Raw genomic sequence first — 24679 nt, 5'->3', positions numbered from 1 at the left:
TTTTGTTTTGTTTTACAATAGTTGTAGCAAGATTCCACAGTGGCTCTGTGACAGTGCCTTATGAAACCAGGGCTCCTGAGGACAGACCTCCCTGAATCTGAAGCAGATCAGACTGTGCAACCCATGAGTCACCGAGCAATCACTGTGCAGCCCTTTAACCTCAGCTGCTTCTACATTTTCAATGAAGAGAAATATTTCCTCCTCCCATCCCTGTATTTCCCCCCAAAGAGAAAATCTAGCAAGTGGTCATTCTGTTGTTTTGCCTAGTTTTTGCCCAAAGGAACTAGGACCACAATACCTGGGATGTGCAAAATACGTGATGAAAGCAAAGCTGAACAAACTCAGTAAGGGAAGTAATTCTTTTGCCAAGTTCACTAGTCAGATTCCCTGTGTAGTGACATGCATTTAAATTCCTTGGGGAATTATTTCAGTTTTAATATTTGCTAGTTTCTGACCACTAAGCACGAAAGACGTTTTTCAAGTTTCATCTCGGGTTCTACACCTCATTAGCAGATAGTACATGCCCTCACCACCTAGCTGCTACCCTAGAAAACAGAGGACCCCAGATACCAAGTGCCATGTGAGTGACCAGGCTGTGAAGACCTGTGTCATGGGGTGTCTTTCCCTGATCTAAGGACAACTGTGCCAGCTTATAAACCTTACCTTTGGTGTGCTAGCCTGCCACAAAATCTTAAATATCTTACTTTAAAAAAAAACAATTGTGGGATTGGGATTGCAGCTCTCACAGGGTGAACGCATGGGCTTCTCTGAAGAGCACCTCACGGAAGGGGCTAACCTGACAGTTCACAGGACCCGGCCCTGCAAACCTCTGTATGTACGTCCCTCCACACGTGACTTCAACGCCCTGCCCATCGGCAGCTGGGGTCTACTTCTCCACCCTTTGAATCTTGGCGACGTGACTTGCTCTGGCCTACGGGGCATTAGCAAACGTGACACAAGCAGAGGCTGGAAAACTGCTTACACATCCAGGTTTGCCCTCTTTTGCTGCCAGGAACATTGAGACCACCATGGGAAGGAGACCAGACTAACGTCCTGGAGGACGAGACCTCAGCTATTCCAGCTGCCATCCCAGGTAAGTGAATGAGGCCACCCCGGGCCACTCTGCCCCTGTTAACATGACTCAGACCAAAAGACTCACCCAGCTAACTCACAGAATTATGAGAAACAATAAATCATTTTTTAAAAGTCATTAAGTTTGGTGATTTATTATACGGTGAAAATAGTAAATTTTAATAAATAAAATTTTAAGAAACTCCAAGGGCCAACAAGAGCTACGAAGAGAGAGGTTCTAATCTTTGATATAATGTCCTTGGTACCCCCCAACTTGGCCACTTTTCTCAATTCCACTGGAAAGGTCCCACAATGGAGGCTCAATATAAGTAAAGAAAAACAAAAACAAAAACCTCACTAAATTCTCTGGGTACAAAGAAATATTCTGTTGGAGTTCACTTTGTCCTCTCAAAAACTTCTTTAACGAATAAGCCTGAAAAAAATTCAGTTTATGAATTCCACTTACTTTAAGAAGTTCATACATATAAAACCGGATATCAAAGTCTGTCAGGATCTGGTAAAGTTGCTGAAACAGATTTCAGAAAACAGAAAGTTAATTTAGTTTCACTGTATCTTGTCATCCCAAATTTTGGTCATTATTCTCTGTAAATTCAGTGCTTAAGTCACTAAAGAACCCCAGAACTTTTTCCTACCAGATCTGCAACAAATGGGGACAAAGACTAAAGAGGAGGCTCTAACACTTTAGTCTTCAGAAGGGAAAAAAGGAATTCCAGGGGAGAAAAACACGTAAGCCCACTTGGATCTTTTAAAAACCTGTTTAATGCTTTATGATTTCAGAACCCACAATTATTTTTATGGCGACGATGTCGAAGTTGTCCAGCTTTCCTCATAGTCTGCACTTCAAATAAACTAACCCCACTACAGAGCACTCTGCACTTTACAGAACCAAGTTCTGAGTGGACAGGAGAACCTGAAAAACTTCATTAGCCCATGTGGTAAAATAGTGGCAAAACAGCCAGTCTGTCAGTGAAAGAAACACGAAGAAAATGAACTGCTATAGAATTTGGAGATGGCAAGAAACAAAAAAACATCTATCCCTCCACTCCTCCAAAACCAATTCCAGGCTGGAAGAAAAGAACACTTTATAGGCAATACTGATGGGAATTAAAGAAGTAAAACGTTGTAGGCAGAAGAAAAGAGGAGTGGTAGATGCCATTAAAAAGAAAAAAAAAGGCAGGTACTGAAGATGATTCCAGGCCAAACTGACATACAAATGAAAGTTCTCATTTCTAATAATCCAAAGACCCACCCACTGGGAGGTTTTTTAAAACTTCAATTTCTCGGAGGCAGAGTGGCATTTATGCATCCAGGTTCATTAAAACCACAAACCCTTGTCAGAAACTATACTGTTACTTTTGATAATCAATTCCAAGTAAATCTCTTTCCCCATCAGTCCAAGCAGCACTTTCCATAAAACCAATCAGCACACTTTTCATAAATATATTGTTTCTCTCTTTATTGGAAGCCTCAAGCAATGTAGGGAATCTCTTGCTGGAGCAGAGAACGGCGTGTACAATATGTCTGTGTAAAAGGGGCAAAGTAAAACCACACATCCGCATTTGTATGGATCTGCAAGAATGATATGAAGGAGATGAATAACAAGTGATTTCACATATATGGGGGGGATGGACAATTGGGCCCAGAGGAATAAAGCAGACTTTTCACTGCATACTCCTTTATATTTTAGATCCGCGTAAATACATCACCTGTTCAAAAACAATTTTAAGGAAAACCAATTTGCCAAAAATCGAATTGAACATTATTTTAATACCAGGACTTAGCTTCTTTCTCAAAGGTCCCTTTTTAAATAATAGGAATTCTCCTTCCATCTTAGTAAAAACAGCTGACTTCATCCACCTCAGGCAGCAGGAGCTCAGGGCACCACAGGGAATGAAAACACGCATCCCAGCATACACTACTGGTGGTGCCTGGGAGCTGCTCCACTCCTGGAGGCTGACCCTGGTTGGGACTGAACCGCATTCAAGCACAATGGCACAAGCACGCCACCACTTCTGCTCACGAGTCAACTGTCTAACAGTCAAACACCCACGTTTTTCTTTCTCCCCTACCACACCCCCAACCTGTATGTACAGACCCAGGCTGAAGATACTATCTCTTTGGGTGTCAAATCAGCTCCTCCTCTGAGAGTTAGAGATCACTCTAGAGACTATGCCAAGTTGAACCTCAAGTCAACGAATAGGCCACCCCAATGAAAAGAGCACTTTCTAACCTCAGAGGGCTAGAATATTCTCTTTCCAGAACAAGTCTGGGTGATTTTATTATCTGGACTTTGATCTGCGGCGGGCTTTCCTCTCATTCATGTGTATCTATACCAAATACTGGTCTAAGGCATAGAAATAAACGTCCTCGGACTGCCAGCATAGGGTTTCTAGCTACTCCAACTAACGCCACTTTTATGGAGTACAAAACCCAGTCACTGAGTATAGCGGTTAGGCCGAATACCTTACAAAGTCCTGAATCACAGGCTGACATTCACTTCTCAGGAGCTCTGGGTAGGAGGAGACCAAAATACATCTGTAACATTTTACCACCTGGGCTAAAAATTCAGGACTCACCAGGATCCAAAGTCTGGCTTCCCTCAACTTCTGCAGCTGTCTCCACTGCAGTCCCCAGAAGTCCCCCATGCTGACCAAACAAACCTGGATTTGCAACCTCCATTCTTCCCTCGCTAGTGTTCCCGCCTCTGCCACCCCCAAATCTGGAATACCCTGCCCCTCTCCCTGGCTCATCAAGTCAAACCCATCCTGTTCAGGCTCCACAGAGCTGAAAGTGGGCACTTCCTTCTCTGACCCCCATACTGTTTACTGTCCTCTGTGGTGTTCACAGGACACCGACAGCAGTAGTCACCAGTTTGGCACTGTTAACACATAACCCCAAGATCCAGAATAAAACCAAGGTCAATACTTTTAGAAATTGAAGGAAGAACAAATCATTAATCAAGCAAATCAAAGATCAACCTGAAAATGTCTTACAAAGAAATGGCAAAATAATGTCAACGAGCTGTAATCAAAGTAAATTTTGTTCCCCCCATTAAGGAAAGTTTATTGATCAGGTCTGTAAACCATCCTCTCCATGTGAAGCTCTAACAGCATTAACAAGGCCCACCTCTATGTGAGTGATCTAGAAATTCTCTACAGGTCAATACAGGTGTACGATCTTCTCAACACACAGCCCATTTGGAACGTTTTATCAATCTTTAAAATTTCCAAATGACATTCTATTTAAAATGTATATTCATTTTTATTTATACTCCTCCAAAGGCATAGAAAACTGAGAAGCATGTCACAGCAGAAACCATTTCTACCTCAAAAAGTGCCTTAGTGTTCCTGACACAACTTTGAGTTTGGGAGTTTTCTGTAAGTATTCACTGCAACTTTTAGAGACTGACTTTTCCTATTTGTTTTGAAGTTTTGTGTTTTGTTTGAAGTATCACCATGTATCTTTTTATTATCACTTTGACATATATGAAGCTTTGTAACTGATGATTTCAAGGAGAAGTTGACCAAGCCAGTACCTTTAACATGAAATATCAAGGGAAAACATGACTAAGGCCATAGAGGATCTGGACTAAATTAATAAGCTTGACATAAAAAATGACCATGTACTAAATAAAGTCATAAAGCATCAACCATGAACAAATTCCAAATACCAACATTATATAGATCATGTTCTCTGGACACAATGCAATCAAATTAGGAATCAACAATAAAAGAATATTTTTTTAAAAAAATCAAGTGGGCCATCCCGGTGGCTCAGGTGGTTAGAGCTCCATGCTCCTAACTCCGAAGGCTGCCGGTTCGATTCCCACGTGGGCCAGTGGGCTCTCAACCACAAGGTTGCCAGTTCAATTCCTCGAGTCCTGCAAGGGATGGTGGGCTCCGCCCCCTGCAACTAAGATTGAACAGGGCACCTTGAGCTGAGCTGCCGCTGAGCTCCCGGATGGCTCAGTTGGTTGGAATGGGTCCTCTCAACCACAGGGTTGCTGGTTTCGACTCCTGCAAGGGATGGTGGGCTGCACCCCCTGCAACTAGCAACGGCAACTGGACCTGGAGCTGAGCTGCGCCCTCCACAACTAAGACGGAAAGGACAACAACTTGAAGCTGAACGGCACCCTCCACAACTAAGATTGAAAGGACAACAACTTGACTTGGAAAAAAGTCCTGGAAGTACACTGTTCCCCAATAAAGTCCTGTTCCCCTTCCCCAATTAAAAAAAAAAAAAATCAAGTGGATCCTGGATCATATATTCACAAACATACAGCTATGATGATATTCCCAGAACAGTAACTACTGGGATGAGTGTTAATATAGTCGCTGTCTATTGGATGGCATTACTGTATAAATATTAACTTTTTTTAGTGTACCTAATAGTACTGTGGCCATGTAGGAAGATGTCCGACCTAGTTCCCGTTTTAGCATATTTAGGAGTAAAGGATGATGTCTGCAACTTGCTTTAAGAAGACTTCAGCAAAAAGATCATGAGAGAGAGATACAGAAGGGAAGGTGGGGAGATGGAGGGAAATAATTGCAAATGTGGCAAAATATGAACAACTGGTAAGTCAAGGTGAATAACATACGGGTACTGATTATGCCATTCTGTCCAATACTCGGTAGGTTTTAAAAATTTCACAATAAAAAGTTAGGAGGGAAAAACTTCAAATCCACAAATTTGGAATTTGTACTTCTATTTTGAAGATGGGATAGAAATGAGTTTCATAACCATGGAATGTAGCTGAAATGGTGCTTGGGGTTGTACAGACGTAAAGCACCCTTACTACCAATCAAGAAAGATGGAAACAAATCAAGGAAGTTGACTTCAACTCAAGAAGTTAGAAGGAAAAACAGTGAAGACCCAAGGAAGAAAAGAATTAAGGAAGAAAGAAGGAAAGAAATCATAAAGAAGAAATAAAAGATGGGAGCAGAAACAATAAAATAGAAAACAAACAAAAACATCTGAGCAATAAAACCAAAGCTGGTCCTTTGGAAGTATTAGTAAGAAGTCTCTAGCAGTACTGATTTTTTTTTTTTTTAAAGGAAGTAAAGGTACAAATAAGATCAAATGTGAAGGCGAGCGTAGTTACAGACACATTACAGGTTTTAAGTCCTAAGAGAATTCTAGCAACAGTTTTGAAGTCCTAAGAGAAGTCTATCAATATCTTTATGTGAGTACAATTTGAAGTGAGGTAACTTTAAAAACAGGTATTATCCAGACTGACTCAAAAAAAGATAGAAAAAAGGGATAAACCTTTAACCTATAGTATGTTTTAAAAAGGAAAGTGTAGTACAAAGTGTCCCTTCCTCCCCCAAAACACACACCTACCTAAATAATTTTATTTCAGCTTGAAGAGAATAGAAAGGAAAACCTACCTGACTTATTTTATGAAGTTAGTAAAACCTTGATGCCAAAATCAGGACGCTACAGTAAAAGGTAATTATAGATAAAAATGTATTATCAATTGTATCAATAAAAAGACTGAGAAGAATGGGCTGCAGGTGTATCCCTGTTGATTCACAGAACATTAAACCAGGGACAAGCCTTCTCTGGGTGATACCTTAAAACCAGTTATTAATACCTTTAACAGTAAAATGAAGAAAATTAAAACCAACTTCCCTAATCAGACAGATACAGGACAAAATCAAAAGCCTGAAGGACACAAGGACAATAAACCAACTGGTTTCCCTGTGCGTGGCCTCTCATACTACCTGGAAAAGAAAATAATTTTCCTGTCACGATTTACTCTTCTGCAATAGCCATCTGTTACCTGGTATTTAATGATCTTTTAAGTTAACTAAAATGGCATACTTGAACAGTCAAAGGGGACCTCCAGTTTAACACGGCAGATCAAACACATCCTATCTCTGCTTCTTCCCAAAGCACCTCTAAAATAACAGTAAAAGGAGAAGGGGATTAACTCAGAATAACTAAGAGAAGGGAAGAGACGACAACATTTTGAAGCTAGAAAACAGATGTCCAGCTGACTCAGCCGACCAAAAAAGCTGAAAATCCTGGCAACAGTGGAGGGGTTCCAGAAACAAACAACTTCAAACTGAAGAACTACAGAAAGGCTCAGGAATCGGTGACCCCAGGTATCACTGAAAGAGGGTAGCTAAATGAACTGAAAACAGGAAAACACCACACTGAGAAGGGCGAACTAAGTGAAAGTCTACGTGACACTCCCCAGAGCTCTCCTCAACTTGTGGATCCTAAGATGCCAGCAGCCAGGCTTGAACCCTCCAGTCAGGGGCTGACCATCAGTGATTTCATTACTTTAAAGTATGAGCAGACATTCAAAAATCATGACATTTCAGATAAATGTCACAGAGAAAAAAAATAAAAACACACCAAAAAAGGAATTTGGAAGAAAAACAAAGGAAAAAGGAAAAGAAAAACAGAAAAAAAGGCATGAAGAAAACATAATGGGGGAAAAAAACCATATTCTCAGTGAGAAAATAGAAGCTATTATATAAAACATAAAATAGGATACTATTTTTAAAAGTCCCGAGGACAAAACAGACCTTTAAGATATGAAGTCTAACATCCGAATGAGTTCTAGAAAGTGAGAACAAAGAAGGGAAGAAAATCAAAGAACATTAAAAATATTTTTTCAAAACGGAAGGACATGAATTTCTAGATTGAAAAAGCCCAGTAAGTATCCAGAACAAAAGATGAAAGTAACCCATATGAAAGCATGTCACTGAAATTTCAGACACTGAGAATGAAGAGAAAATCCTAAAAACTTTAAGGAAAAAAAAAAAGCCAGATCACAAGATGAAACCAGAATGACTTCAGTGGTAAGAATGGAACAATCTCTTCAAAATTCTTAGGACATTATTAATTACAACCTAGAATTCTGTATCATGGCAAAAATATTAATTAGGATAAAATGAAGATATTTTCATATATGCAAGCCTCAAAAAACATTAATTTCTCATGATCCTTTTAAAGCAAGCTCCTAGAGAATGTAAGCCATCAAAACATTCCCTTTGTAAGAAGTTAAGATTTCTCTAGGGAATTAAAAAACTGATCTTCTGCATGTTAAGGCAACAGAGTAGCCATCAATGTCAGAAACACAAAATGTTACACGTGTGGCTGGACAACTGGTAAGAACTCATTAAGAAGCTTTTAAAACGGAAGAATTATCACTATGAAGCTCCAAGAAGACCAACTTTGAAACTTTTGCATTAGAAAAACGTTTGGTTTCAATAAAGCCTGCCCATTTCTGAAGAAATGCATGCACCACATATACACCTTGATAAACCTGGGTCATTCATAGCAAAAGTGACATCAGCACAGTATTCTATCAGCTAAACACGACAGTGCTAGTTAATGAAAAACTTGACATCCCACGAGTTCACTACAGGTTTTTTACCTTTAAGAAGTCACACATCCGGGGAATGTTACTCTGTAAATAAAACTTGCCTGTTGTTTTGTTAAGTCATAATGTCTTCTTTTGCTTACTTTTCATTTATTAACCTTATTTTAGAGTAATTACCTAAGAAAATTTAAATGTGAGGATAAAGTTCTTTTATTTTCACCCAAAAGTGCCATTCTGGGACCAGCATATTCCAACTGCTGATTTGGTTTTGTTCCTAACTTCCATCGCAACAAAATCACAAGCCTTTTATTTACCGCCAGAGTTGTAATCACCTAAAAGTTCTCTAAATGCTCCTAAAGAACAATACCACTTCTGATTTTTGAAAATGTTATTTTCTTATATTGGTTTTCATATTGTGAATGGCCCCAAAACTTTACCCACAAGTTAAGACTGTGGTGTTTGGAAAACAATAAAAACAAATTCATGAAAAACCAGCTTAAAACCATGCTTTTCAAAGAACATCTCACAGTCTAAATAGCTATGCATTACAAATATAAGGAATGTAAATAACCCAGGGTAGGGCTTTTCTGTGTCATCTGCTTTGTGTACAGGGTGCATGAACACATGCTATCTGAGAGTTTGGATCCAATGTATTGCTTCTTTTCACATGAGCGTTGTATCCACTTATCACTTCCTATCAGCAATGTAAGTAAGACTCCTATGAAACTCAAAGTTAACATCTACCAAAAAAGTAGTGGAATAGATGAGGCATTAGCTTAGTCCCAGCCCAGCAGCTATTCCAGGGTAAGCAAGGCAAAGGGTGATGAGCAGTCACACAACATGCAAGGACCCTAACCACCTTCTGCATCCTGCACTCATGCTAGAAGGAATTAACTTGTTACTTCCTACTCTCACCAATGACCTTCCCGGCCCCTAGTGTTCTAGTGTAATAGTAATTATCGCCACCTCCCCATCCCTCATTAACCCCATACCAGAAAGAAAAAGTATATACGCACCTTAAAATCTGTATTATTGATATATTCAAATACCAAAGCTGGTGTCTTTGACTGCAAGAGAGAATATGAATGCTTATTAAATATTCAAACAAGCACAATTTGCTTCTCAAGTCCCCCACTTAGATGAAAAAGATTCACTCAACAGGGAGAGACTATTCAGAAAGCATCCCCTTCAACTTTTATGTCCGGAATTTGTTTCAAAATAACGGGATGGTGGGCAGTGGGGAAGTGGGTGGGGTACAGACGAAGCAAAGCTGGCGTGAGGATGAACTGCGAGGATGAACTGCTCGAGCTAGGTGCTGTGTGCAAGGAGGTTCTTACACTCGTCAACCATTTATTTTTGTAAATGGTTGATAGTTTTCATAATATTTTGTCAGATGCTCTCAGAGATGTCCTCTCTGACCTACCTATCCGTGGGCCTGACACGTTATGTGAAGATTTATACTCTGCAGTGTTCCAGTCTGCAAACTACAAAAGGAGCGACATGTTTTCATCTTGGTTTAGCAAGCAGATGCATTTTACAGAATTATCATAGGTCCTGGGATCTATCAAAAGTCTTTTCAGGATCCAAAAGGAAAATATCTACGATTATCAGTAAGCTATAATGGGAAATTACTGCCTTGGCTAGAAGCCATTACACAATGTCTCACTTTATAAAGTGGATGTGTTCCCCCAAAATCATATATAATCAAGTATTTTTAAAGCACTCTGATCTTTAATGCAACAAGTACAAAACAGTCAAGATTTCCTTATTGTAAATACAGATTTTCAAATGTCAAGTTTACTTATGTGAGGTAAAATCATGCTAATTGGTAGTAATAAGCTTTCAAAATTGGGAGCAAAGCAGGGGCTTAAGAGGGTTATAGAAAGAAAAAATCACCATGTTGGGAATCTTTGCAGCTGGGAAGTTTTGCTGAAGGAAGCAGAACATTACTTAGTAAATGGGCCCCAGTGATGCACAGAGGTCTTGGCCAGGACAAGCAGGCGTCCTGGTCAGAGGGCTCCTCACTGGCCCAAAGGTGAAAGGGTTTCATCAAAACCACCAGATCGCTTTACAGGTTGGGAGCAAGACTGTTCCTCTACAAGTTAGGGGGTGGGGGTTCCCTGTTGGTTTTCCTCCACTTCAACTTATTTGTTACATATCATGTGAAACACACATTCTTTAAGTAACAAATTACAAAAACAGTAAGACAGCTATCACTAAATTCTGTTAGTCATTGTAAAATCAATCTGAGTGGATCAGACCGGTGTATATTTTTAATGCCAATTAGAATCTACTATGTTTCCCCGAAAATAAGACCTAGCTGGACCATCAGCTCTAATGCATCTTTTGGAGCAAAAATTAATATAAGACCGGGTCTTATTTTAATATAAGACAGGGTATGGTATAATATAATAAAATATATATGCCGGGTCTTATATTAAATTTTGCTCCAAAAGACACGTTAGAGCTGATGGTCCAGCTAGGTCTTACTTTTGGGGAAACACAGTAACATATAACCATCTTTCCTTTTCAGCCTTTTCAGGTCCAAAAAAAACCAAACTTTCCTTATTCGTCAGTTCAACAACACTGTAATCTGGGGCAAATGACGTAAGCTCCATAGACTTCCATTTTCTCATCTGGACAGTGTGACACTGTGGACCCACTGGCTGATGATAAATGATGTGATCCCGTTAAGCACACAAGGTGCTCAGTGCGTTAGCGACCACATTATTGCGAGGATGTCTTTAGCAGACAGAAGCAAAGACCTACTTCTTAAATAAATAAAAGCTATCATTTTGAGAACAAGGAAATATTTGAGGTACAACAGGTGAAGAACAGAAATGGAATAGAAGTGGTATAAAAGTATTACAAAAATACTTTTATTTATTTAGCTAATCATAAACACTTAAGGTTAAGTTACTCCCCAGGAAGAGGAAAAAAAATTAAACAGCACATCTAAAATGGCTAAAAATTAAGCATTTTAACAAAAACATTTCAGTTGCATCTGCATATACAACGGGATCCCTAATGGTGGACGCTGCATTAAAGACGAGTATGAGAAACACCAAGGCTGATCCTCCAAGGTCTGTGGGGCTGGGACCTGCTCGGCAATCTCTGCCAGATGGCCTTATGGAGATATTTGGTATTTCCTTCTCCTATAAACCCAGATTTTCAAATGTCAGGCTTACTTAAGTGACGTAAAATAATGCTAATTGGTAGTAATCAGCTTCAAAATTGGGAGAAGAGCAGGGGGTTAAAGGAAATATTTAGCAAATGTTTGTGAGGCTGCATCAAAATAAGGAGGTAATAAACATGGGGCAGGGATTTTTCTATGTACATTTTTAGGTCCTACAGAAGTGGTGGTGGCTATTTGCTCATTGGGCCACTATGTTTTCTGGTTTGCAAAATCATTCAGTAGGACGGACAAACATACTCATCCTCACTACATACCATTTCTCACGATTTCAGGCTCTGTGTCACACACACACTCGCTCTCCCGCAACCGTCAAGCACCTACCACAGGGTCCTTCACGGTGTCAATCAGCTTAATGATATTTGTTCCACCACGAAGGTTCTCCAGAATCTTAACCTCCCGCTTTATCTTCTTTTTCTTCACTGGCTTAAATACACAAGAGTAATCAGAAGTGAGACCCCCTTTAAAGTTCATCAATAAAACTTGAAAATGATTTTACCTAATCAAATAGATATTGCATTATATTGTACACCGTGTAATGTTCAAGAGCATGCTAAAATTAGAAGACAAAAAAATTGAGATAAAATGGACCTGCCTGTAAGAATTTATAGGATTAAGTTAAATAATTTATAGAATTAAAGTTTTTGTGTCAGAATTTTAAGTAGCTACATTTAGGGCATTTACAAATTTTGAACACCCGTGTCATACTTTAAAAATAAAATGCTGGGGCCGGCCCGGTGGCTCAGAAACTTAAAGCTCCATGCTCCTAACTCCGAAGGCTGCCGGTTCGATTCCCACATGGGCCAGTGGGCTCTCAACCACAAGGTTGCAGGTTCAATTCCTCGAGTCCCGCAAGGGATGGTGGGCTCCGACCCCTGCAACTAAGACTGAACACGGCACCTTGAGCTGAGCTGCCGCTGAGCTCCCGGATGGCTCGGTTGGAGCACGTCCTCTCAACCCCAAGGTTGCCGGTTTCGACTCCCGCAAGGGATGGTGGGCTGCGCCCCCTGCAACTAGTAACGGCAACTGGACCTGGAGCTGCGCTGCGCCCTCCACAACTAAGACTGAAAGGACAACAGATTGAAGCTGAACGGCACCCTCCACAACTAAGATTGAAAGGACAACAACTTGACTTGGAAAAAAGTCCTGGAAGTACACACTGTTCCCCAATAAAGTCCTGTAAAATAAATAAATAAATAAAATAAAATGCTTACTGGTAACTGCCAAATGGAAAATGCTATCGCTCTGAACAGCTGTATATCAAACACCCACAAATGGAAAAACGTCAACAAAATGGTGAGACACCTGCTCTTCCAACGAGTTACACATGTAACTCTGCCTCCTTCCAGGAGTGGAGACCAGTTCCCTGACATCAAGTTACAAACTTGTTTCCCAGCTGCTGGCTCCCATTTCCTGTCGCCACTCCCATTTCCTTAATATCTAGAATCTGAAATCGGGAACAGAGCCAGTAAAACTGCCCAACAGATCCCATCCCATCTAAAGAAAGAGATGACAGATCAGAAAAGCAGAAAACCAATCTCTGATACCGCAGTGATTGAAAACCCCTGCTACCTGCTAACCTTTCAATCTGCTGGACAGAAAAATTAAAGACCTTAATCGGAAATACATTACATGTATCATTTCTTATCTTAAATGGGCTATGGAGTTTGAGGAAAAATAAGCACATCACAATCAATTATGTTTTACAGAGCACGCAGCAGTCACTGGCACATAGTAAGCACTCAATAAATGTTAGCTTTATTATTTTCAAAGTTTTACTTAGTAATAAATCGTATTTCATCCTCAGAAAATTCTTATGTAATAGATTCAGCCAACTGGAGCTATTTACCCAAGGTCACAGCTAACAGTAAAGTGGGGGCAGGTATCAAATCTAGACAGCCTGACCCTGCAGGCCTCACTCCTAGCCACTATGTTTCCCACGTGTGGCTACGTAACTAACATAACTACGGAAAAGGAGTATTCCATCACCGAGACACTGTTACAATAGCACTGGCAAAGAGGGGCAGTGGCTATTGCCATGAAACAAGATTTAAAAAGCCTGTGTATGTGTACGTTGTAGTGGTGTGTGCGTGTGGGGGGGGGGGCGGGATGTAACATACACATGCCAGAGAAACCTTCAGCTGTTGCTGGTCACTAAGCTACAGCTCTGAGCACACAAAACAAAACAGACAGGGAGAAGATAATGAAACACAGAGCACCTGCACCACCTGTACCGAGGTGCCCGACCGCGAGACTGGAGTCGAGCTGCGTCCTTCCGAGCCAGCTGCCGACGCCCAGGCCCACTCCACTGCCAGGGCTCCCAGGACAGCAGATCTGGCTACTGTGTCTCTTCCCCATCTCCACTCAGGCATCTTACTCCTTATTCCCTTTTTCATAATTAGGAAGCTCAATACATGAAGCACTCAAACATGAAGTACAACTTGATCAAAAAATAGCCAGAGAAGGACATTCTTCAAAATAAGTAGCCCGTAAACTTCAAAAATGTCAGTGTCATGAAACACACACACAATGAACAACTGCTCCAGATTACAAAGATAAGACAACTGAATGTAACACATGATCTGGGATTTTCTTTTACATAAAGAACATTGTTAAGAACTGGCAAATGCAAATGGGGACTACAGATTACCTAATGCCATGTTTCCCTGAAAACAAGACCTAACCAAAAAATGAGCCCTAGCATGATTTTTCAGGACATCCCCCGAACATAAACCCTAATGCATCTTTTGGAGCAAAAATTAGTATAAGACCTGGTTTTATTTTCGGGGAAACATGTAGCATTATAGCAATGTTAATTTCTGAATTTTGATCATGGCACTGTGGGATTATGTAAGAAATTGTCCTTGTTTTTAGGAAATACACATTAAAGTAGGGATGACTGCAATTTACTCTCAAGCACTTAAAAAAAAACACGTAAAATAAATGTAGTTGTATATGTATATACACACAATATGTGCATACATATGAAAAGATCAGAGAGAAGGATAAAGCAAATGTTAACATTTGAGAAATCTGGGTGAAAGATATATGGGGATTCTTGCAACTTCTCTAAGTCTGAAATTATGTCCAAAAGTTCAAAGAAAAATTAAAGCTGGCTGCCATATCTATAAATTCAGCCAATGCTACCAGCATATGCAAGATAAGAAAATTCTAGAGCTGCCATCCACTACTGGAAAGCAGTTATAGATCTGTGGAAGTGGTAACAGAGATAAAAATAAAAAAATAAAATCACCACCACAGCCAGAAGCGTGGATACACCCAAAGCCCTCCTCTCCTAACAGTGAATTAGTGCAAGGGTACCCCATTAAACAGGTTGCTTTTATGACAATGCCCCATGTAAAGCTTTGCTTTGCTCTCCTGTTTGTCAGCAACAGGTCAGGTAGGCACACTATTCCTGGACAACCCAGTGAACATTAAGCTTTCTTTCATTATGTCTAAAGGTAACTTACAGAGCAAGTGAAGCATATTTTGCTGCTCAACTATCACCTATCCAACAACTTCCCAAACAAGCGATTGGGGACAGCAGGGCAACTGAAGTGGCACAGTGGAGTCACGCAGCAGCTGGAGTCCTAACATGCTAACAAAAGACCACGAGACTGTACAAAAGGAAAGTGACCGACAGCCCAGGACATGCCCCTCCAAAGCATGGGCCCCTATTCTCTACAGGAACCAGGGGACAGTAAACTCCCTTTAGCCTCAACGTATTCCTCGAATGTGGGAAGCTAAAAAGCCACTGAGCTCCCGTGGAGTGAAAGAGATCACTTTAATTCTACAAACAGAACTGGAGAGAAAAAGTTAAGATTTGTAACTTCCTTGCATTCTGAGGAAAACTTCGTGAATTTTACAGAAACAAGGATGCTATGACCCTCTAGCCCCGTGTTTCCACTCACCCACCACCATTAACAACACAAAGTGGAGAAAATACATACATTCCCATGACAATCTCATAATTTCATCTCGCATGCTACAAAAGTCTAGACAACTGAAGGTTCATTTATTACAACTCAGAGATTATCTGTTTAAAAGATTCTAACTGAATCAGCTTATTTTCCAAACCCAAAAAAAAAAAAGTTGCTCTTTTTTTTTTTACTCCAAGTCCAGTAGAGAAAATGGCAAAAAACTAAAAAACAGAAATTAAGTATTAAATCAAGTTTCAAAATAAATAAATTTGGACACACCTGGAGAGAATATTTAAAGGGAAAAAACTCATTTTAAATTTTCGGTGCATAAGCTCTGAAACTAAACAAAGAAAGAAAGAAAGAAGAGGGAATGAGAGAGAGAAGGGGGGAAGGAGAGAGGGAGGGAAGGAGGTAGAAGGAAGGAAGGAAGGAAAGAAGGAAAGAAAGGAGGAAGGGAGGAAGGAAGGGAGGGAGGGAGATCGTTTCAGAGGTTTTTGCCTACATGGTGAAGAATCCCAGCTATTCAGGACAACCTTGTTCAACGTAATCCAAGAGTAGGGTACATTTTCTCTTTCCCTATTTACCAACACTTAACAAATTTTAAAACAAAAGACAAATTTAGCGATGGGATGCTTGGAAAGACAAAAGCTGATAGTAATCTGAGCCACTTTTAAAAAAGCCAGATCTAAGAATGATTTCAACTACTAGCCTTTAATTATGACTGAATATACAAACTAACATCTACCAAAGGGATAAGGATTGTGACCCCAATAAATCTCAGCAACCATTAACAGGAAAGTCCCATTTTAATTTCTTTTCATTTCAAATGAATTGATAAATTCAAGACTGGCAGGACTATAGCTCAGATCTTTCAAATCTGGGTTTACTTTTAGTCCACAACCAAAGCAAAAATTGTCCCACTAAGATAAATTTCATCATCTGCAATAAATAACTACCTAGAACACTGGCTGCCAGGAATGTAGGCTAAAGTAAGGAAGAAAGTTCAGCCTGGATGATGGCATTTATTTTATTATTTTGGTATCATCTCTAAATTCTGTGTTTCCCTGAAAGTAAGACCTAGCTGGACAATCAGCTCTAATGCATCTTAATGCAAAAATTAATATAAGACCAAGTCTTATTTTGCTATAATATAAGATGGGGTTTTATATTAATTTTTGCTCCAAAAGACTCATTAGAGCTGATTGTCTGGCTAGGTCTTATTTTTGGGGAAATAGGGTTCCACTGGAACTGACTTAAATGTAAACATTATCCGAGCAATGTTATATTTTCACAGCAACTTTTCCCTTAATCTTTCAAGTCTCATCTTTCCAATTACATTATCAACTCCTTAAGGGTAACTTTATTCTCAGGATATAAAAGATTTTTTGAAATATAAAAAGGTGAGGCACACAGCAGGCCTTTTGAAACTCATCAAGAGAATGGTGCCATCCTTTCTTTCTACTATCGGTTCTGTCCCCTAAAATCATTCACTTGGCCTAATTGAAACACTGTTATCGTAACTGTATTTTATTGCTTTCTAAGTGCCAGGCAGTTTTAAGCACATTTTAATCTACATGTAATAGTACTCTGAGATGAGTATTTTTAATGCGGTTTTACGGGACACTGAGGCACAGTTTAAATAATTGCTCAAGATCACAGAGCTTCTAAGTACTGGAATTAATGTCTGACCCAGGCCGTCTATTTCCCATGCCAGACTCTCCCAGGAAAGAAAACCGCTTTGTAGATTACTAAAACACTATCATCTATCTATACCTCATTTTATTCTCCCAACAACGCTGTGAGTTAAACAAGAAAGGTAACACATACACCCATTTTAGAGATGGGAAAACAGTCAAGTGGCTATAAATGAAGCTGTTTCTAGATTCCAAGTCTTCTGCCCTCCACTTACAGCACTTCTTACACCCTGATTATGAGGTGGCAGATCCTAAAGTTAGGCTCTAGAAGTTATGTAGATAGCCATGCCCTACACATGAAAACAGGTATTTTTATATCAAGATATTCTTTTCACATATAGTTCACTCTCCAAAAACACTCTAATATATTAAAGGGATAAAACTGCCAACCACAAACACCTGGCAGGTGATCATGATGAGACTTGGAGGAACTGCATAGGTTAAAAAAGTATAAAAACCACGGGTTATTAAAGCTTCAAACCAAGAAAACAAAGTAGCATTTCCCTTATGCATTAAGCATGGGGCTGTGGATACAAACCAGAGAACCCTGTCATGCAGCTCTCCGGTTCATCTCTTCCACACTTCAACTAGCAGGCCACCAAAGTCAAGTACTTCCTTACAGAACAGCTCCCAAACCCACTAGAAACAAACTGATGTGACTTCCTGTCAGTGATCAGCAATCCTCCCAGTACATCAAGGCAAATATCCAGCCAATGTCCTAACTTGGCCCCTCATGCCCACGACTCCATGACAGGAACAGAGGGTCCTCGACCTCATGCTTTCTCCCCGACCACGTGACTCTGAGCAAACCACATGCTTTCTCTGGGCCTTGCTTTTTAAAAGATGGGATTGCTCTTAACTTCTACTCAGGAAATAATTTAAAGGACCTCAAGGACCCCTAAGAAGGGCTAAAACGCACACACAGCTAGCGCTCACAAAATGCTACCAATTGTCCAAAATGGCCAAATGCTTTTATCTCTATGTACACCTTCCTAAGAGATACTACAAAGGAACTGAAAAATTGATTTTTCAGAATCAAAAGATGAAACTTTAGGCACTAAAGTGGCTTTCTGCCCTGCTGTATTAACCCTTACCATCCCCCCCTTATTTCCCTCTTTACTCGTCAAAACAACTTTTGTCAAAAAAGATACAACCCACCACCCTACTGACTGGTCAAGTTTTCTTTTAAGATTTCAGCCTTTGAACTTCACTTGACAGTAAAACTTTGCTCACCCATTTTTAAATTCCTAAAACCTCTTAATAACCAATATGTTATGATCAATAAAATACTTAGAAATCTACTGACGTAAATTAAATGATATAAAAAAATTCCTCTGTGGTCATTCATCAACTCACCACTGTCATATATTGGAAAGGATTGACTGGAAATGTTATTGATGAAAAAGGAAGGCAGCTCCTGTCCTCAAGGAATGTACCTTCCATCTCGGTTGCTATGTGTACATTAATACGTAAGTTCCTTCCTGCAGTTGAAATATAGTACATAAAGAGGAAGCCTTTTCCAGATTCCTCCAAATTATGAGCAGCTGGTACTCTGTTAAGGACCTAATTTCCTATGACCAAATAGCACAACAGCGGATATTAGTCATAATTTCAACCTATCGGAATAGAGGAGCACAACTTTGGATAAAGACCCTGTTTGTTTGTTTTTAATATTTTAAATCTACTTTAATCCAGCCTGTCAGAATAAGAAAACCACAATGATACCATTAGGAGTTTCTTACTCCATCCTTCAGATAGAAAGAAATCTGGATAGAAATGCCACAAGGCTTTGAAAAACAGAGAAGTGAGTATAGTTCTCACCAGTGGAAACAAGGTTGTTCAGGCTGCACCCTGGAAAGAACTTGCATCAAAAAGAAACAAAAAACACTTCATTAACTAGAGCACCAAAGCAGCCTCCCAAGTCTTATTCCAGAACACTGGAACTTACTCTGTGCTCGATGTTAAGACTTTACAATCCAATGCTAAAATGAGCAGTAAGAGATTGAAGAAAATAGGAAACAGGCATTCTGGCCAAGGGTCATTTCAACATGGTGATGTTAGATGAGGCTCTTTGTGCTTAGGCTTTTCGTCCATAAAAATCACTTTAAGCTTCCATATTGAGTTCCCTAAACACATCCTGAGAACCTCTACAGCAGGGGGAAAAAACTACCCGGCAACTGACGCCATAAAGTTCTCTAGAAGGATGACTAAAGAGCAATATGATGCTTTCCTAAATGAATGTACTGTTACTTACGTGTACACCTGGACACTGTTCCTTTCAAAAAAGACCACAGGAAGTTGCGCGTATTCTAAAAAGTTTAGACAATTTTCCGGATTTGCTTTAGAGTAAGCAGTTCATTCTTCCGAATGCATAGCAACAGAATACAGATATTTCTAATTTCATTTATGCCTTGCTTACTTCCTAGAAAGATTTTAAGCAGCTTATACTGAAAACATTTACACTAATGTACAAAGGAAAAAATTGTATGATTTCCCCAGGTGGCCTCTCTGAAAGGAACATTTCTTTAAATATTTACACTTGTAAAGACCATGTGACTTTGTAAGTACCATTCATACTTAGGGAAGAGGGGAGTCAAACACATCTTCAACATCAGTTTCTCACTTCTTACCCCCAGTGTTTCTGACAGGACGAAGAACTTATTTCTCTCTATTGCAACAACTCTGCTTCTTCATCACGAGGCTTGGATGCTACTAAGAGTTAATCACTTTTCTAAAAGGTGATTTTTCATACAGCGTAAGCTTGACCTCTCATATTAAACAGGGACACAGCTGCCCTAACTCCATCCTTCAGACACAAAAAGTTTTTCAACCCCAAATTCTTAGTCACAGAAAATTCTGTAAAATGGCCACATTGGGAATCTTGTATCTGTAGAAGTGCTTAGATTATTCTTTGGTCTTCTCAGTATTTCACAAATTACATGCACACATATTAAATGATCTGGCAATGCTGAGGACACTTCCCAGATTCTAATAATTACTTTTAAGGACATCCTATAAAATATGGTTAAAGCTACACAATCAGTTACCTGAGGAAAATTTAGCCAACTCTTTCCGCTCATTAAGATCATGTCTTCAAAAAAAAAGAGATTGTATCTTCATCTAAGAGATGACAAAAGGTCAAACATGCTGCTCAACCAAACACTAAGACTGTTTTATTCCAATTATTATTTTAGCAATTATAAGTGCATTCATCTACTGCTCCCAATTTCACTTTTACTGGCTGATAACAACGAACCTTCCAGAACTAGTGGCTCACTACACCTACCCACCTGAAACTTCTGTTGCCAAAGAAGAACAAGTGATTATCCACTGACATGTTTCCCTCTACTCAGGCTGCAAACTCATCTTCGAAGCAGCTCCCCTTTTTTCCAACATTCCTTCTGGGATAACTTAGGGCACCAAGAGTAACCAAATAGTGCTCAAGGAGCCCCTGGAATGATGGGATCTTCAGGGAAAGGCTATTCTTTCTTCTGAACACCTACTTACTTTGTAACAACTGGAGCCCCCTCAGAATTTTCACTTTGGGAGCTGTAATTATTAGATTAGTGCAAAAGTAATTGTGGTTTTTGCAATTATTTGTAACCTTTTAAATCGCAATTACTTTTGCACCAACCTAATACATTTCCAACAAAGACACTGCTGAGTGATCGTGCCTCAATTTGACATAGGTCCGCATACTTTCTTGAAAGTTCACAGGAAAATGGGGTGGGAGGAGTAGTGGGGGTACATCAGACAGAAAATACATAAAATGGGAGCTTGAACTGCTCATTCTAGAATGTGGCTGGGGTAATTTGTATCCTTCTGACCTGTGGAGGGGAAAAAAAAGGTAATGCCACTCATAGGACACTCACCTTGAGAATTTTTACAACCACTCTCTCATTGTTGGTGATGTTAATGGCCTCAAACACTTCACTATACTTCCCCCGACCAAGTTTTCGAACCAGTTGGTAATCTTCTTGGTTACTGTAAAAGGCAAGAGAGAAACATAAATGCCAGGAGTTGGGATTAACCAAGCCTATGCCCACTCTACATCCCCATCCAGCTACTTCTACAAACCAAGCACTTGGACATCTGTATACATCACGCCACAACTCATTCCCTAAATGAAAGCCACAACGTAAACTTGGCTCCTTTCACTCTGCACAGAGCTCCTCACCTAATTGGTCCCTGGTAACTTGTGGAGATGAAGTAGGAAGGCACTGCTCAGTGCCAATCTAGACGGGGGAGCAAAGCATCTACCCCGGAGCCTCAGAGGGCACCCCTCTGCCTGGCGCGACGCGACACCTGCCTTCTATTTCACACCCTGAAGGAGACAGCGCCAGCTTTGAGTATCTGGACGTCTTTTAAGAATTTCCTCCCACCCAGCCTCATTTCAAAAAAAACTAAAAAAGCAGAAAATTCTAATAGCTCAAGAGGACAGCTGCTGATTTCCCACCCCAATAAAAACCCAAACGTGTGAGAAGGGCTGCTCCCTCCCTTCCATCAGGCCCTGGACCCAACACTTCTCCCCAGAGAGAAAGCATTCCTTGGGGTCCGGGGGGGGGGGGGCACGGCAGAGAGAGGGAGACAAGGGCCAGGCTCTGCCTCCCACCCCGGATCCGAGGACACGCCGGACCAGCAGAGGGGCCCGCGGGCAGCCAGACCGCCCGGGGGCGAGTGCGGTTTGCGCCGGGGAGCGGCCGGGCGGGGTGGGGGTGAGAGGACCCGACGGGGGACGACGGCTGCTTTACCCCCAGCTCGGGATGTGAGCCTCATAGTCCCAGTACTCGCGGCTCCTCAGGCTGTTCACCTCGGCGTAGACCCGGGCCCTGCTGCCCGCGGCCGGGCCGGGCATGGCGGGCGGGACCGGGGAGCGCCGCGGGGCGCCGAGGGCGGCCGCGCGGCGAGGGGCGCGGGGCGGCGGGCGGAGAAGGCGGCGGGCCGCGGGGCGCCGGAGGAGGAGGAGGAGCGCGGCGGCTGGCGGCCACGCCAGGCCGAGCCCGCGGGGGCGGGCGGGCTGGGGGCGCGGGGGGCGCCGGCCGAGCCGGCCCGGCCCTGGAGCGGCCGGCGGCGCGATCGGGCGGGCGGCGCTCACGCTCCGCGGCGGCCTCCGCTGGGCTCGCGGCCCCAAGGCGGCGGCGGCGGCGGCGGCAGCACCAGCAGCGGCAGCCGCCGGCCGGGAAAGGGGCAGCAGCGACGGCGGCGACCAGGAGGAGGAGAAGAAGGAGGAGGAGGAGGAGGAGGGAACCCGGAAAAGGGCCGCGCTCACTAGGAGCGGCCACCGCCCGGCCCGGGGCCGCCCAGGCTCACAGCGCCCCCTGCAGCGCGGGGGGACCCGCCGTGCGGTGCTGGCCCCGCCCCCGGCCCCGCCCCCGGCTCCCGCCGCCTAGACCCCCACTTTTAAAGCTCTCCATCCTCAGTCTGGCGGGACGAGCTCACAGAGCCTCCCCCACCCACAGATTGCTGTCTAAGAACCTTACCCCTCGTATACCCTTTCAGGACTGTCCTGGAGACCTCTGTCCTAAGTCCTCCACCCTCTCGTCGTCCAGAGCTTACTCACCCCGACCTCCATACTGAACGGACACTGTGCTGACCTCCTGTCATCCAAACTGTTCCCATCAAATCCCTCTCCGATGACGACTCGCTCTTATCACTCAGAACCTCCCCATCTCAAGATTTCTCCATCCCTCCCAGAGACACCCCCTCTTCCCGGTTGGATCCTGCCCTGTCACCCATTGTTTCCTCCAACATTACTCCTCTCTTCATCCAGAGCCTTCCTCAAAAAATCCTTCTCTTACACTTTACCCCAGATTTTTCTTCCAGAGCCGTGTCTAAGAGCTCTCTGAATGTTCAGTTCCATCACTTGGTTAAGCTGGAGTCAGCCAGGTTGCTTCTTGTCCAGTTCCTATTTTTCCCTTTGTAATTAAAAAGAGATTTATGGGGAGACACTGGAGACCATGTAAATACCCTGGTTTTTGGGGGGAGGATGAAGACCAGAAGAATTGTGAGAGTCCTGCATGAAGGGACAGGCTAGAGGTTGGGCATGGACTGAGAGCAGGATGGCCAACCCTACTTTGGCCTATATTATTATGTTGTCTCCTAGCCCTTAAAACTCTTCTCTCTTTGATCTTCTGGGCCTTTCTGTGGTCTTGTGTTCCCATTCTAAATCCTTTATCAACAGAACTTCCACACTCAGCCTAAGTTGCTCTGACTCCAATTATTTTCCACATTCTGTTTTCTTGCTTTTCCTGCTTCCTCCTTCTTGACATAGTTTAGAGTAGAGACTGTGGAGTCAGATCCATCCAGGTTTGAATTTCAGCTCTACCACTTAAAAGCTGTGTGACCTTGGGTCAATGACTTAACCTCTCTGTGCTGTGGATTTTATGGCATAAAAACAGGAATGGCACTACTTCCCAAGGCTATGGGGAGAATTAGACAAGGTAAACCATACAAAACCCTTAGAACAGGGTCTAGCAGATACCAAATGCACAATATTATTATTACCAGACCAGAGCCTTTCTTTTATCACTTTTCCCTCCCTGAGACCACCATAAGCCCATCTTTTGGTTCCTTCCAACTCCAAGCTTGACCACCTCCACCACCTCCACCCCTACCTTCCGATACCTGACTCCTTATTCCTCTTCAAGTCTCACCTTTAAGTTCACTTTAAATGTTAGAGTTGATACTTCTCTATCTCAGCACCCTATCCATATTCTGAAGACGATAGCATATTTTGTAATTATTTACTTGTTTCCTCGATTATTGTCTGTCTCCTCCACAGTAAAAACAGCATGAGAGCAAGGACTGGATCTGGATGCTCACCTCTGGCTCCCCCAGAATTTGCCACAGTTGGAGACTTTCAAAACAGTCTTACAGTGTTACCCACTTATCAATTTCAAAAGGGAACCTGGAGGTCCCCACTTTAACCATGAATCAAACTTACCATCAGTAAGGGACCCTCTGGCCTTCTGTGTGATATAGTGAGAAGGGACGTGACGTCTGACAAAAATGCCTAACTTGAATCTTATCCCAAGGACCCAATCAGACAAATCCAAACTGGGGGACATTCTACAAACCATCTAGCCTGGAGTATTAAAAAAATATCAATGTCACAAGAGAAAACAAAACTCTGAAGTAGTGTCTTTGATTGAAGGAGCCTGAGAGATATGACTAAAAGAAGTGTATAATTCTGGATTTGATCCTGGATCAGAAAGGCAGGAAGGGAGGGCAGGAAGGAGGAAAAAAAGGGAAGTAGAAAGAATACAGCTAAAAAGACACTATTGGTATTACTGGGGGAATTTGAATAGAATACGCCAATTACATGATAGTTGTCCATGTTAAATGTTGTATGAGGATTCTCTTGTGATCATGCAGGATAATATCTTGATCTTAAGAGTTACACACCAAACGTTTAGGGAAGAAGTATCATAGTATCTTGAAAGCT

The 24679-nt window shown here is 41.8% G+C and overlaps 1 protein-coding gene across 2 annotated transcripts in view; it reads right to left on the bottom strand.

Annotated features, from left to right (window-relative positions):
* CSNK2A2 (casein kinase 2 alpha 2) overlaps positions 1-22462 on the bottom strand; it is a 35163-nt gene extending 12701 nt beyond the window's left edge. The window contains exons 1-5 of one of the 2 annotated variants that reach the window (XM_088800328.1): positions 21987-22462; positions 21108-21219; positions 11946-12047; positions 9445-9495; positions 1538-1597 (exon numbers count right to left, since the gene is read on the bottom strand). In XM_088800328.1, coding sequence (XP_088656454.1) covers positions 1538-1597; positions 9445-9495; positions 11946-12047; positions 21108-21219; positions 21987-22090 — 429 coding nt within the window. In that variant the 5' untranslated portion in view covers positions 22091-22462. The remainder of the gene's footprint in view (positions 1-1537; positions 1598-9444; positions 9496-11945; positions 12048-21107; positions 21220-21986) is intronic. The other variant, XM_019754740.3, reaches the window with a different exon arrangement.
* Between the last annotated feature and the right edge of the window lie 2217 nt (positions 22463-24679).

The sequence above is a fragment of the Rhinolophus sinicus genome, chromosome 8 (genome assembly GCF_057876585.1).
Source record: "Rhinolophus sinicus isolate RSI-liver-muscle chromosome 8, RSI-T2T, whole genome shotgun sequence".
NCBI lineage: Eukaryota > Metazoa > Chordata > Mammalia > Chiroptera > Rhinolophidae > Rhinolophus > Rhinolophus sinicus.
This window is presented reverse-complemented; position numbering and strand designations above follow the sequence as displayed.